This window comes from Triticum urartu, chromosome 7A (genome assembly GCF_056163025.1).
Source record: "Triticum urartu cultivar PI428250 chromosome 7A, HENAU_Tu73, whole genome shotgun sequence".
NCBI classification, from domain to species: domain Eukaryota; kingdom Viridiplantae; phylum Streptophyta; class Magnoliopsida; order Poales; family Poaceae; genus Triticum; species Triticum urartu.
In genome coordinates this window covers 160796390-160811467 of record NC_141879.1, presented here as the reverse complement: position 1 = coordinate 160811467, position 15078 = coordinate 160796390, and the positions used below count along the sequence as shown (strand labels likewise).

Genomic DNA, 15078 nt, shown 5'->3' with positions numbered 1-15078 from the left:
TAAAGGCATACTAGTGACACTCTGTTTGTCTATGTATTCACACATGTATTATGTTTCCGGTTAATACAATTCTAGCATGAATAATAAACATTTATCATGATATAAGGAAATAAATAATAACTTTATTATTGCCTCTAGGGCATATTTCCTTCAGGAGGTACTCTGCGTCTTTGGCTTATAACGTGCACTACTTGACCATCACCCGTTCTGCCATGTACAAGGTTGTCTGGAGATTCTGCGCCCCCCCCCCCCCCGAAAGTCAATTTTCTTGCATGGCTTGCCATCCAAGACAGGTTATGGACATCCGTTTGCTTGGCCAAGCGAGGGTGGCCAAACAGTGGTCCGTGCACCCTCTGTAGGCATGAACAAGGACGGTCGAGCACATTTTCTTCCAATGTAGATACACTTTGAGAGTTTGGGAGATGGTTAGAGTTTGCCTTCAACTCATTGATTTGGATACTTCTGGTTGGGCGACTTACACGAGCATTCATGATTGATGGTGTGAATCGGCTTCCGCCCATAGTGCACACAAGAAAGTGATGCCTTCTATCTTTATGCTCGTTTCGAAAGCAATTTGGGATGAGAGGAACGCACGGGTTTTTAGAGGCCGCTCCGCTCCATCGTTTAGCACTCTCCAACCAATCAAGCACGAGGCGAAGCTATGGATCCTACCAGGGGCGAAACATTTGGGTCTTCTGATGCCGGGAGAGTAACGGCTTGTATTTTTCTTTTCGGCCTTTGGCCGGTGCCCGGATACCTTGTTAAACCTCATCCTTATTTAATGAATGGGGCGCATCTGGCAGTAATGACAACCATGCTTAGCTATTTGAATTTTTCTTGCAAACAACAATTTGCAGTTTGCTTAGGTCACGGACATCTCCTGGACCATCTACGAAACCTGCTTCTCCTCTTTTTTTACTAGGAATGTTTCCCTTTTCTGATCAAGAAATTGTTTGGCTTTCAACTCCATGGTACTGTAATAAACTGATGCTGAGGATGCTTCATTTTACATGCAGACATATTTCAGCTGTATTGGGCTTGTATGCTTGCATGCACCAGTTTGATGCGCACTGCATGGATTTGAATAATCCCCATCGGGAAGGGATTAAGTGAATTAACCAAAATGATAGGAATTAGAAGGGATCACGATTGACTAGAGGATTGCCCGGTGGCATATGACTTGTATAAATTGGGCCGATGGCTTAGGCCAACTCCAACGCACGACCCCAAATGGCTCGTCCGTGTCCGTTTGGGGGTAAATGGACAAAGCAGGACCTCCAACACGCGACCGTAAACGGACCGTCGTTCGTTTTCTGTCCGCTTCCGACCCACTCCTGGCCCAAGATTGAGACGAGTTTGCGGCAGAACGGACAGCACGCGCATGGGCGGGACGCGTGCCCTTGTCCTCTTGGCCCACCCGTCGGTGGCACAGGCGGCCACTTTCCCTCCCTTTCCTCCAAAACGCTCCCGGGCCTCGCCCTCCACTCTCCCGCGTCCTCGGCCTTCCCCCTCCCTCCATCCACCATGGCCGATGAGGCGAATCCCGGCAACCCACCACCGGCCGCCCACCCCGTGGCGAAGAAAACGAAGCCTGTGAAGAAGCTTCGGTCGGAGCTCACGTCGGCGGAGGCCGCCAAGCTCGACGCCGAATCGGCCAAGAGGAGGAACCGGCGAACTGTCACGACAGAGAAGAAGGCCGTCGTCGAGTATGCCGCCAAGTGTTCCCTGCGGCGTGCGTTGCAGCACCAGGCCGACCTTGACGACAAGGAGTCCACCGTCTCCAAGGCGCGCACCCTCCTCATGTTGGGCATTGTTGGGTGCTCATCAAAGATTGCCCCAAGTTCAAGGACCAATACAATGCTCTTAAGAAGAATATAGGAGAGAAGGCGGCAATGGCTGATGAGGGAGATGTGCTCAAGAGGCCGAGGGGCAAGACAAGCTCAAAGGCTGACGAGAAGCGTGATGTGTCTTCTATAGCCTTGCAAGGAAATTCGGAGAACATGATGAGCCAAAAGGAAGTGCGGGAGGAGAGCAGGTGCAAAGGGAAGGAGGAGAAAATGAAGATATACCTAGATCTTCAAATGAAGAATCTTGACATGGAGGAGGCCGTGAAGAAGAGGAAGCTCGACATAGAGGAGGCCGCTCAACTCAAGAAGCTAGACATCGAGGCCACCAATGCCGGAATCTTCCTCGTCTTCCTGTCAACAAGTAAACATACCAACAAGATCAATATAAGCTTTAATCATTTCTACTTTCAGAGGTCAACAAACAAAATACTTGACCCCTCAAAATGTCCCCAATTAAAACCGTGTAAATTTTAAATATAAACACTCATCTAATAATTACAAAATGTGTACCATTTTTCAGTCTATCATAGCTCAGCTTCTGGGTGTTAGAACAAACACAAAATGAATAACCAAGCCAACACGACTAAGCAACAGTAGAAACACTTCACAGTAACCAAAATAATAAATCTAGCAAGATATCTTGTTTTAATCTCATCTGCAGAAAACACTTCGTACATGGTAGTGCTTTAGGTGAACATTCATAGTCATGACTGATCACATATGCTAGTATCAGAAAATTAGTAGTGCTTTTGCTTTCTGGATATAGTGGTTGATTATTTGCATCCAGCGCAATTAAAAAAGGCATCCCTGAAAAGAAAATACTATAGCTGGCAGCTTAGCCTCCTAGCAAAGTGCAACTGCTGTCCTGCTTGAGATATATTTACTTATTATACGACTGACCCTACAGAGGCAAGGAGTCCAATCGAGTAAGTTAAGGGCATTGAGTTTGGAATCAGACTACGGCTAACCAGGAGGAACCATATAGTCCTCTAGGAAATGTGACCCTCTCATCAAGAATAACAATTACATGTACCTACATTTTCTTCTCTATATCAATCTACACCAACTACCAAGACACTAGCATGGGCATGGCTCACAGGGCAGCCACCAACAAATAACGCCAAAAATCTTCAGTGAAGACCGAGGCAAAAGTTTCAGGAGTTCGGGTTATTCTAAAACTTGCATTAACACAATGCTCTCTGGGAAATCAAATCCTTTATGCATAAAAAACTGAAATGCCATCAGCGAAATATGTATGCACCATTACACACTAAGTGTCCAAACGACCGCTGTGAGTTGGATAAGGTCTCTCATCATATGGCACAAAATAAAAACAGTACTTGAATTCCCAGCAACCCAAAACAATGGGAAAACACCACAAAAGTTAAACGATAACCCAAGTTCACGATTGGCTGTTTGGAAAATGCAAGACAGCACAATTTATCCAGGAGAACTACTTAATTATTAATGCATCATTTCAAATGTGTACCCCACCTCAGTGATTTATCATAGGTATGTACTCCCTCCGTCCGGAAATACTTGTCATCAAAATGGATAAAAAGGGGTGTATCTAGAACTAAAATACATCTAGATACATCCCCTTTTATTCATCTTGATGACAAGTATTTCCGGACGGAGGGAGTATGTAGGTGCATTTTAATAGTACTCTACACCAAAGAACTGTGATATTACCAAAGGTGTAGTAAGGTGATGACAGTGCTGTCTAGCTTTTGTTCCAATAATCATAATACTAAAAGGTGGAGATGGACATTGTACAGTTTCTAAATATAATGTCTGAGGCAACATGCAGTAGGTGATGCTTGGACGATTTACAGTGAATATACCATGATTTTTAGTTTTAAAAGCATAAAGAACTGTACACGTACACACAGGTTTAAATCTAGGGAAATCAATGCAGAAGCGATGCCAGCATAAAATTGTTACTAAAAATATCACAATGTTGTTATAAAGAATGGAGAACTGTGAACGTGAACTCTTAGGTTAGAAATCCCATTTTGCAATTTAGGAAAATGACACTACCTTTAGTGTTAGCACACACAAAAGAGCAACACTATAACTTATATACATATTTAAATTGCAAGTGATTTTATGATGAACCCTAGAGGCTGGAGCTTTACCCATGTCATATTAATGCTGAGTAAATAATTACATACTATCTCAACAATCAAGCTTGCGCAACGAACTGCAAAACTGGCAAGAACAATAGGGCTATAGATTCTGCAACTAGCAGCATTGCAATGCGCCTAGGATATTGCGGCTAAAAATAATAAGAATTCCTCAAATGGAAGTCAAAGAAGATCCCTCGGGACTTAACAAAGATTACGAATGATCTATAGTTATGAAAGAGAATCTGCAACTCAGAAAAGTAATCTAGCAATAATATCGAAGTACACAGCTAGGATGCCAACGAACATATATTACCAGACCCAAAGAATATACAACTATTAAGTTGTGTTATCAAAGTAATGTTGGTCACAAGTCCTAGACTTGTAATCATAAAGTAGATAAGCAACAAGAAGTAAGAATGACAGATAGGAGTAAAATGGTCCCCAGGTCCCAGGAGCATGTGCTCCTTCAGTGGACGGTAAATAAATAATTCTGAGTGTCTAAAATTCAGGTAAAATTACACATGCAAATGTTTGAACCATTCAGATTCCAGTAGGTTTTGGAAAAACAAACACTTTTTTGCGCCTGAGCAAAAGAAACAAATCTGGGCTCTAAAATGTAATCTTTAGAGGCACAAAACTTGTACAGAAAAAAAGGAGACCCAGTGCTAGAAGCTCCTACGCCAGGTGGGGCCTGGGGAAGGATTATACGAGGCAAGCCTTACCCCTGCACACTGCAATGCAGAGAGGCCGCCTCCAAACTTGTTTTACACAATGGGTACAAATATTGTCAGAGCGCTAAACTTGGTTTCTCCACTCATGCTGCAGAAATGCCAGCTTTTTCCGTTAAATTTACAAACGTAATAAAATACAAGAGAATTTACATGTGTATCCTTTTCAGAATGTTTTGATATCAGGGATTGGGATTGCTGTTCTTTTCAACCAGCATTTTAAGTAATGGCCAACAAAGTAAAAAAGGAACAAATGTACAATAAACAATCATGTTATTGCATGACTGCAATATGATGAATTCTAGCGCGTGATATTTATAATCTTTAATACAACAAAAACTCAATTACTATGTTTGCAAACTGCGAAGACCCATCAGAATAGAGACCATCCTGTACCTAGATTGTGGTAGCACTACACATAATATTATACAAAGTTCATAGTTTTTAAGTTATTATTTTCAGCGTTTTTTCCAGAACACCAATGCACAGGCACTGTCTGTTATATCTAAGCAACGGCGCACAACATCCATATGAAACAGCATAATATACACCCCAAATGGATCGACCTTACAGTTTTCCAATTAAAGCTATAATCCACATTGATCATTACTACTGAATCAGCACAAAAAGCACCAGCAGCAGCAACAATGATGATAATAATAATACTAGGAGCACTGTGCACTACAGCAGATCAATCGTTGACAAAGATCAGAACAAAGTTTCAGGGCAATGATCACTTCACCATGCTAAGCATATACTATTAAATTACTAAGGAGTGCAATTTGCTATTTCACCTTGTGATTTTCAGCAGCTAGGGTCTCCTTGAGTGATGGTGCCTCTGGTGAGTCGGTCATGCTCATCTGTGCCTGCAGACCTTCAGCTCCATGGTTCCCAGCAACTGCAGGTGCTGTGTAGTAGTCTGATGCCATGATCCTGTCTAACTTGGACCTCACCGCAGCATCTACAGCAAAAGGCCACAAATTTCAATCAGCAATCACCTCAAATCAAACCAAATTACAAACCTATATCAACCCTCACATGTAACAGAGGAGCCAGGGTGGATCGGCGCATCAGCACGGGTTAGCCATAGGCGGGCATGATGGGCACAGGCCTGGAGTGCGTCATGGTGGGAGACACCATCTGCGGAAGAAGGGCGAGCCGCGGCAAGGGCCGCCACAGCAGACACTGCATCAAGGTCGTTCTCCACGAGCAGGTCCACGGTATCATCCCATACGTAGCCGTGGGTGATGCAGCTGCTCCGTTCGTTCTTGCGCGCAACCATGGTGGCGATGAACTCGTTCGGTGACTTGACATAAAAAAGGGAGCTGAAGTAGATGAGCGCGAGGAGGTCCTGGATGGACAAATCGGAGCCAAAGGATGAGGAACCGGCAGCAGGTGCAGGGACGGTGGAGAGCTCCTTGGTGAGAGCAGTGGAGAGTGGTACGCGGAGGCGCTCAAGCTCGTCAATGAGCGCGGCGATGACGGGCTTGGAGTGCATGAGCTCCTTCTGCTCCTGGTTAAGCATCTTGCCGGCAGCGACGGACTCCTCCATCTGCGCGATGCGATTCTGCTTCTTCCGCAGCACACGGAGACGCTTCGACACCACCGAGAGCACCGGCCCTTCCTTGATTTCAAATATTGTCCCTTTGGTTTCAAATTCTTTAACCAACTCTGCAAAAAAATGCAAAGCATAATGTAAGGCAACAGTAATGTTTTCATCAACAAAAAAGCAACTAATTACATGTGTTATCAGACTACCATATTAACTAGTGCTTTTCCGGTTATTACAATTTTTTGTTAACTCCGTAAATTTATTAGGGACGAGTACCTGAAGTCGTGCCAAAAGAGCTAAAAAGAACACACGGTTCATATGTTGGTTCGAACCACGCCGTCTTTTGAGGAGCACACTGCGCACCAGACTCGAGCTTCAAACTTTTGGTGTCCACAGTAAGTACATATGCTGTCGGATGGCACATGCTCTCGTTCGCCATAATGTAAATAACATTGTCATCAAGCAAGCTTAATGTAGGACCAGCACTAGTCAATTTCTTCCAAGTCAAATTGTTTTCCTCATCAAACATCCCAGGCAACAAATTCGGCAAACTTGAGTCGGTGAAAGATATCTCAGATGTATCAATCGTCAAGCCATCACACCAAACATCTGAATAAATTGATCTAGTCCATGTTTTAGCCATCCAGCCATAATCCTTTGCTCGCTTCATGTTGAAGAAAGCATCTTGCACATGAAAATCTAACTCAACACACTTGATCAAATCATTGAATATCGTCACATGACGGTGTGGTCTTGGAGTGAGATTCTCAAACATCAAATGGAACTCAGACGTATCACACGGTTCCGGAACTGGCAACGGAACAAAACGGATGGTAGGCTTTTTATCCAAAACATTGCATAAGAGAATTCCCCACCAGAGATCAATCCAACCTATGATACCCTTTTCTGCATATGCCACGCTCATGGTATTATGAAGCAATAGCTTATCCCTGGCATTCCTTGTCTCATTATCCTCAGCGATACAAGCGACCTGAGAGTGCCAATCATTCGTGTCAGATCAATATATGTGGAGTGTGTAATGTTTGCGAGACTCAAGTCTGAAATATTCAACATGTGGGAAAATGACAGCAAAGTCTTCACTGTTATCACTAACAGGCAAGATGGCAGCCATGTTTGGCGAAAAAGAAGACGGGTATGGCCTTGCAAGAAGATGAAGAGAGGCGAAATCGGGCCCTGCTTTGTAAACAAAATAGTCGATGAACAAGTAATGGTTGACACTGTCCGAGAAGGTGATAGCCAGCAGTACAAAGCCTCCAGTTACACCAAGTATACGAGGCGGTGCTGTCAAGCGATCCCCGGTCTGATCAACGCAGCTGACCAGGCACAGTGAGATGGCTGGAGGGTCAACTGCTTCAAAAGAAACCTCCAAGTGAACCCCTTTGCTATTCTTGGATTTTGCGGTAGTGGAATTTTTCAACTCGCCCACTAAACATTTTTTATCCAAGAGGATTTGGGGGTGGTGGCCACACGGAGAAGGATGGTCTTGCATTGCCATGACGGAAGTGAAAGGGTGCCGATGAAGATATGGATCGTGGAAGGCGGCGAATGGCCTAGCCCTGGGAATTGACGGGAAAGAAGCTCGGGGGTCGATGTCAGGGAATCAGGGTAGATGAGCTCGGACTATGGCTTCCTGGGAGTCAGGGCAGACGGCCGGAGACGGAGCATCGTGGAAAAGGCCGAAGGTGGGAAGCGCCGGGATGGCGGTGGTGGCGGCGGCGGCAGGCAGTCGAGGTGCGCGGCGGCAGGCGGTCGAGGCGCGCGGCGGCAGGCGGTCGCGGTGCGCCGCGACGGCAGGCGGTCGCGGTGCGCGGCGGCGACGGTGGAGCCGAACCCTAGCGAGGCGGCGGCACGAGGGAGACAGATTGAGCGAGGGGAAGAACCGAAGGAGCGAGACAGACCTTTTTGACCGATCGGTCGCAACAGATCCTCGAACGCTCGGGGCGGCCGTCCCATGTAGTGTAAGGCTCGGTAGCGAGTTGTTTCCAGTGAGTTTGTTTTTCCTTTTTTTGAGGTTTTTTTTTCTGTTTTATTAGTTTTCAGTGGGTTTTTATTTTGGTTTTCCAGGAAAACACGAGATTTATTTATTTATTAAAAATATATTTCTTAAAAAAATACATGGAATTTTTGAAAATTTGAGAATATTTTCTAATATATTTGTGAGCATTTTATGAAAGAATATAAACACTTTTTTATATTTCTGAACATTTTTAAGAAATTTTTGTAAATGACGAACGTTACAGTTTTTAGTAATAGACTAGCACAAGTGTTTTCGTGGCTCTCTTGGTAGGTTTTGGAATATTTGAGAATACATAGGCGGAAGAAATAGGTCGGCAGATTCATGAGGGGCCCACAAGGGTGGGGGGCACGCCCTACCCCCTGGGCGCACCCTCCGTCCTTGTGGGTGCCTCATGGCTTCCCTGACATGTACACCAAGTCCTCTGGATGTCTTTTGGTCCAAGAAAAATCATCGCGAAAGTTTCATTCCGTTTGGACTCCGTTTGATATTCCTTTTCTGCGAAACTCTAAAACAAGGGAAAAACAGGAGCTGACACTGGGCTCTAGGTTAATAGGTTAGTCTCAAAAATAATATAAAATAGCATAATAATGCATATAAAACATCAAAAACAAATATATAATAGTATGGAACAATCAAAATTTATAAATACGTTGAAGACGTATCAACGCCTTCGTCGCTGGTACCCACCCCTCTCAACCAAAGCTTTCACCTATAGCCCAGAGACCCTCCACCTCGATGAGCCTCTTAGGAGAAGGCTAAACCACCGATACGTGCCACATGCCAGTGGAAGACCACGTGAACCGAACAAGGAGCAAGCTGCTCGATGCCTCTCCATCGCACCACGTCAACAAAGTGGCTAGCTCGCCCAGAGGCCACCCGCACCTCCACAGCCCAAGCACGCCTGCGACGACACTGGCAGAGCAAGGCACACGCCACCACTGAAGCATTTACCACTGAGCCCCACCTTCACGACCTCATAAGACTAACTCCGCCGCGCGACCCTATCCCGTCCGGCCCCGTCCGTTTGGGGTAAAAGGGACAAAACGGACGGCCCAGCGCGCGACGGCCTGGACCCATCTGGTCCGTTTTGTGTCCGGGCCGACTCATTTCGAGCGCAAACATGCGCCGGGTTTGGGTCGCGGCGGACAGCAAGTGGACGCGGCGCTCGTCCACGTCGGGGCCGCGTGGCAGGCGGCCACCTACCTCCCACCGCTTGACATTAATGCGCACACGCGGTTGGCCCCACCTGTCATCCGCCCAGGCGAACGGTCGCCGTCCTTTTTAAATGAGGAAGCCGTGGACCGGTCGTCGCCCACACTCCCCATTCCAACCCGCTGCCTCCTCGAAACCCGACACCCCCAAACCCTAGCCTCTCCCTGTCCTCGAACTCGCCGGCCGGCTGCCTCGCAGCAATGGGGCTATGGAACCACGGCCGCAAGGGGAAGCACGACCGCGAGGCTGGCTCCTCCTCGGGACGCCGCCGCGGCTCCGTGAAAGAGGAGGCCGCATCGCCACCGCGTCGGGCCCCCGCGCCTGCCCCATTCACCATCGGCCCTAGGGCCGCCGGCGAGCGCAACCGGCAGTACATCAACGCGGATGTATGCCGGCGCTATTGGGAGACGATGACGCCGATCCCGTGGAGCGACGTCCACCTCCCCAACAATTGGCACCTCTCCGCCGACCAGGTCCCGATCCCGCCGGTCCCGACGGGCGACCGTGCGCGCCACGACGAGATCGTGCGCCGCCGCTGCCTCCTCCCCGGTGACCTCTACTACGACGATAGGTACACCCCCGACTCCGTGCTCTGGGACACGTGGCTAAGGGACGAGCACGACGTGCGGCGCGCCTCTTACTTCGCCGGCACGTCGTCGGGGCCGCGGCGGGAGGTGCGCGGGAGTACGCGGGTGCGCGGCCTCACACCCACGTCGTCGCCTTCCCCATCTCCATCGCCACCTCCACCTCCTCGCATGACAGTGGAGGAGGAGGCCCAGCTCATGCAATGTGTCATGGAGGACTCCATGAACACGCACGATGAGCGCCAATGGTGGGGCCTCGAGTAGACGGTGGCTCTCTTTTTGGCCGGCAACGTCGCCTTCCCCGAGCTGCAGATGGTAAGGGTGGAGGAGGTGATGGGGGAGGAGCTGGTGGCCGCGTTCCACCCGAGCCTGGTGGGCCAGCAGTGGAGCTGGTCGTGCACGGCTCCGGAGATGGCCGACGCCGTGGGTGGCGTGAACTTGTGCCCCACGCCGCCGCGGTCACCGGAGCAGGAGGCGTCGCCATGGGAGGAGGTGGTGCAGGCACCTCCCGCCTTCCGGCCCGCCACCGAGTACCACGAACCGCCGTCCCACCTCTGGACGCCGCCGGACTATGTCGACCTCGTAAGCGATGACGACGACACCGGCGACCACCGAAGACGGCGACGGCCACGGCATCGACGGGCACGGCAGGAGCGCGCGGGCAGCGTTTTTATTTATTTTTAAGTTAATTATGCCAAACTGGATGTTCGCTTTATTTTAGTTTTTCAGTTTCTTTTAATCACGTCCACTCCGGACATGATTTGGGGTGCGGCCGCGCGTTAGGCGCACCCAGGACCCAACTGAAGGGTACATGAGCGAACCCATTGCCGCTCCAAAGAGACAAAATCCAGCCAAACTTGACGTTCGTTTGGGTACGTGAGGTGAATTTGGCCTAACTCACGTCGTGCCCTCACCAGAGCTCGCCAAGAACGGATCTAGGCGCCAAACCATCCGTCCCGTGTGTGACGGCTTGGTCTCCTGTCTGGCGCTTCTTGTGGCGACCTAGGGTTCGCCTCCTCGTCCCCCAACCCGGCGGCGGCAGATCCATCTCGTCCCAGCCCCTTCGGCAGCTTCGGAGGCCAGCGACCCAACCTCCCTCTCTCGTCCGCATAGATCCCAACCCATCTCCACCAGAGGCCTTCCGTGTGAGTCTGGGGCATGCGGTCGTACTTCCACCAAATCCCTAGTTTTTTTTGTTTCTCCGGTGATGCACGGGCGTTTGGAGGCTGGGGGGGTAGCATGGAGGGAGTCGAAGGAATGTTGAAGAAGATGAACCTGTCCGAGGCAGAGAGGAGGGAAGTCAAGGTGGGCTGGAAGAGGGCGACGGCGAGGGAGGGAAGTGTGCCAAAGGCGATGGGGAAGCTGATCTCGGACAGGCCGGGGTATGCAGAAGGAATGGTGATTGCGCTGGGGCGAGTGTGGTGCCCGATGAAGAGACTGGAGGTCAAGGAGATGGGGGAGAACCGATTTCTGTTTATGTTCCATCAGGAGGCAGGGAAACGAAAGGCGCTCGAGAACGGGCCATGGACCTTCGGCAAGGAGCTTCTGGTGATGGAGGATTTCGACCCTAGGAAGACACTAGATGAATATGTGTTTGAAACAGTTCCAATATGGGTCCGTATTTTTAATGTTCCTTTGGGAATGATGTGTAAGGAAATGGGGGAGGATCTAGCAGATGAGATAGGGGAATTGGTAGAAGTGGATTCGGGTGAGGATGGCTCGGCGTTGGGGTAGTGCCTGAGAGTGAAGGTGCAAATCAGAATTGCTGAGCCACTTATGCGAGGAATCTTTCTGGATATTGATCCAGTGAATGATGGGGCAATGGAGGAGGAGGGAGGGGAGGAGGAGGAAGAGAGGGAAAAGGAAGACGAAACGGGTGGGAGGAAGAAGAAGAGAAAGGAAGATGAAAGAATATGGTGCCGTTTTGAGTACGAGTTTTTGCCAGACTTCTGCTACACATGTGGTAGGCTAGGGCATTTAGATAAGGACTGTAAAACAAAACTCAAAAGGGGACAAGCTGCTGAATTCGGGAGATGGATGAAATATGCCCCAGAGAAGCCTCAATCATATTACATGGTCCGGGGTGGACCGAGGGAGACGAGTGGAGGCAGCTCGGGAAGGAAGAAGGGTTGGTCGAATAGTGAGGGAAAGAGAAGGAGTGATGCACCATCATGGAGGAAACCACCAACTTGCACAACCGATGGGGGTAAGAAGAAGAATGATGATGGGGAGGAGGTCACGAGTCCACTTAAGATTGGTCCAACTGCTAAGGGGGCTAATGACACTGCAGTGGGAGAGAAGAATAAAAAACAACTTGATTTTGGGAAGGGGGACGCCAACGATCCAAGCCTGGCTGGGATGGAAAATATTATAGAGACGGCAGTAAGGGGTGGTGGTGGTGTGATAGTGGGTGTTGGGAATGGGTCGAATGAAAACCACAGTGTGCCAGGGAACAAAGAGGAAGATGGGGTAGGAAATATTGTAAACAGCCCAAGGGCTGAACCAAGAGGGAGGAATGGGAAGTTCAAGAGAAAACCTAGGGAGAGTGTGGAAGGCAAAACATGTGGAGTAATAATAGAAAAAAAGAGGAGGGGGAGGAGATGGAAGTGGACAGCCAGGGGTCACCGAAGAAAATCAAAGGGAACGAAGCAAGTACCCAAGAAATGGAGGGAGTACACACCGTTTTGAATGCGGGACTGCCGAGTCAGTCCTGCGAGAAGAAATGAGAATCATCACATGGAATTGCCGGGGTTTGGGGAATGGCCCGGCAATTCGAGGACTCCTGGATATCCGGGAGAAGGAGGACCCCGACGTACTCTTTTTGTCGAAGACGAAATTGATACGTAGTAGGCTGGAGTGGCTGCGGTGGAAGTTGGGCCTTACAAATATGATGGTTAAGGACTGTGAAGGTCAGAGTGGAGGTTTGGCTTTATTCTGGAAGAGTGAGGTGAACTGGAGAGTGGTGGGCTTCATGTCTAGATATCACATCGATTCGGAGATCACGGAAGAGGACGGGTTTGTGTGGCGATTCACAGGGATGTATGGGGAGCCGAAACATGATGATAAGGATAAAACTTGGCGTCTTATGAGCAACCTGAAGGTACAAAACAACAAACCGTGGCTTTGCTCAAGAGACTTCAATGAGGTTTTACACCCATGGGAGAAGGAAGGGGGGGCACCTAGATCACAGAATTGCATGGACAAGTTTAAAGCTACACTTGAGGCGTGTGAACTTGGAGACTTGGGCTTCATAGGAGATGCATTTACATGGCGGAATCACAGCCATACTGCAGTTAATTACATAAAGGAGCGGATTGACAGAGCAGTGGCTACACAATCATGGTGCAACCGGTTTTCTGCTTTTAAGGTCACTAACGGAGATCGTCGACACTTGGACCACAGACCAATCATCATTGACACACAAGGAGGAGCTAAGAGACAGCAAGGCGCGACTCGGAGCTCTACGCCGAGGTTTGAGGCGAAGTGGCTGGAGGAAGAGGACTGTAGGGCAATGGTAGAAAATGCTTGGAAGAAGGGAGTGCAGTTGGAAGGAAAAGGGGTGGCAGCAGCTGTTAAAGGAGTCATGGTTGAATTAGTGGACTGGAGTAGAAATATTTTGGGGGACTTGGAGAAAAGAATTAGCAAAACAAAGAAGGAGTTGGAGAAGTGTCGAAGGAGCAGCATTAGTGCAGAGCAGGTTCGGAGGGAGGAACTACTTAGATTTAAACTGGGGAGGCTCGAGGATCGGAGGGAGTTATATTGGAGACAGCGGGCACATGTCCATTGGATGAAGGGAGGCGACCGAAATACGAAGTTTTTCCATGCAGCAGCCTCGGATAGAAAGAATAAAAACCACATTAAGAAATTGAGGAGACAAGATGGTACTGTAGTGGAGGAGAAGGAGGCCATGAAGGAAGTCGTGACTAGCTATTTCCTTAATCTGTTTACGTCCCACACGGCAACAAGAATGGAGGAGATGATGAGTCAGGTTGATGCACGTGTTACCCCGCAAATGAATGAGGTTTTGAATGAGCCCTTCTCTGAGAAGGAAGTGTTTGAAGCTCTCCAAAGTATTGGTGACCTGAAGGCCCCTGGACCCGATGGTATGCCATCGGTGTTCTACAAAAAATACTGGGACATTGTAGGAGAAAAACTGGTCGCAGAAGTGCTTGAGGTGCTGAATGGGGGACCCATGCCCGAGGGGTGGAATGAGACTTGTGTTGTGCTGATTCCTAAGGTGCAAAATCCGGAATGCATGAAAGACTTGAGATCAATCAGCCTCTGCAATGTTGTTTATAAGTTGGTCTCTAAGGTACTTGCAAATCGGTTGAAACAAATCCTTCCAGACATTATCTCACCTAACAAAAGTGCCTTTGTTCCGGGCCGATTGATCACGGATAATATTTTGCTTGCTTATGAATGTACACACTATATGCAGAGAAAGAGAAGAGGAAAGGAAGGGTTCGCTGCAGTGAAGTTGGACATGAGTAAAGCCTATGATAGGGTGGAATGGGATTTTCTGGAAAAGATGATGTATAAACTTGGCTTCGAGGAGACATGGGTCAAACGGATCATGCTTTGTGTGTCCACGGTGTCATACAGATTCAAAGTGAATGGAGAGTGTACGGATGTGGTGCTGCCCCAATGCGGCCTCCGTCAAGGTGACCCCCTCTCACCGTACCTCTTTCTCATTTGCGCGGAGGGGTTCTCCTCCTTACTGAACAGGGCAGAAGTGAATGGAACTCTGACTGGTATACGTATTTGCAATGCAGCCCCAAGTTTCAACCACCTATTGTTTGCAGACGACTCGTTGGTACTGATTAAAGCTACAAGCGAAAGTGCCAGGCATCTGCAAAGTATACTACATCTGTATGAGGTGTGCTCGGGACAAATTGTTAATTACGATAAGTCATCGGTCATGTTCAGCAAAAACACAAGGAGGGAGAGGAAGCAAAGTGTCCTGGCTGAGCTACATATCAATACGGAGG

General features: G+C 48.6%; 1 protein-coding gene, 1 non-coding gene and 1 pseudogene across 2 annotated transcripts; 1 reads left to right on the top strand and 2 right to left on the bottom strand.

Annotated features, from left to right (window-relative positions):
• Window positions 1-3083: 3083 nt before the first annotated feature.
• LOC125555139 (small nucleolar RNA Z161/Z228) lies at window positions 3084-3170 on the bottom strand. The gene has a single exon (XR_007304566.2). It is a non-coding gene; the product is annotated as a small nucleolar RNA Z161/Z228 (small nucleolar RNA).
• A 2319-nt stretch (window positions 3171-5489) lies between these two features.
• LOC125554530 (uncharacterized) lies at window positions 5490-6941 on the bottom strand. Its single transcript, XM_048718058.2, has 3 exons — window positions 6533-6941; window positions 5743-6375; window positions 5490-5665 (listed from the first exon to the last, which is right to left on the bottom strand). Exons 1-3 carry the CDS (start codon window positions 6924-6926, stop codon window positions 5490-5492), a joined length of 1203 nt encoding a protein of 400 aa, XP_048574015.2. The 5' UTR covers window positions 6927-6941.
• A 4601-nt stretch (window positions 6942-11542) lies between these two features.
• LOC147958761 (uncharacterized) lies at window positions 11543-12778 on the top strand (annotated as a pseudogene).
• Window positions 12779-15078: the final 2300 nt, after the last annotated feature.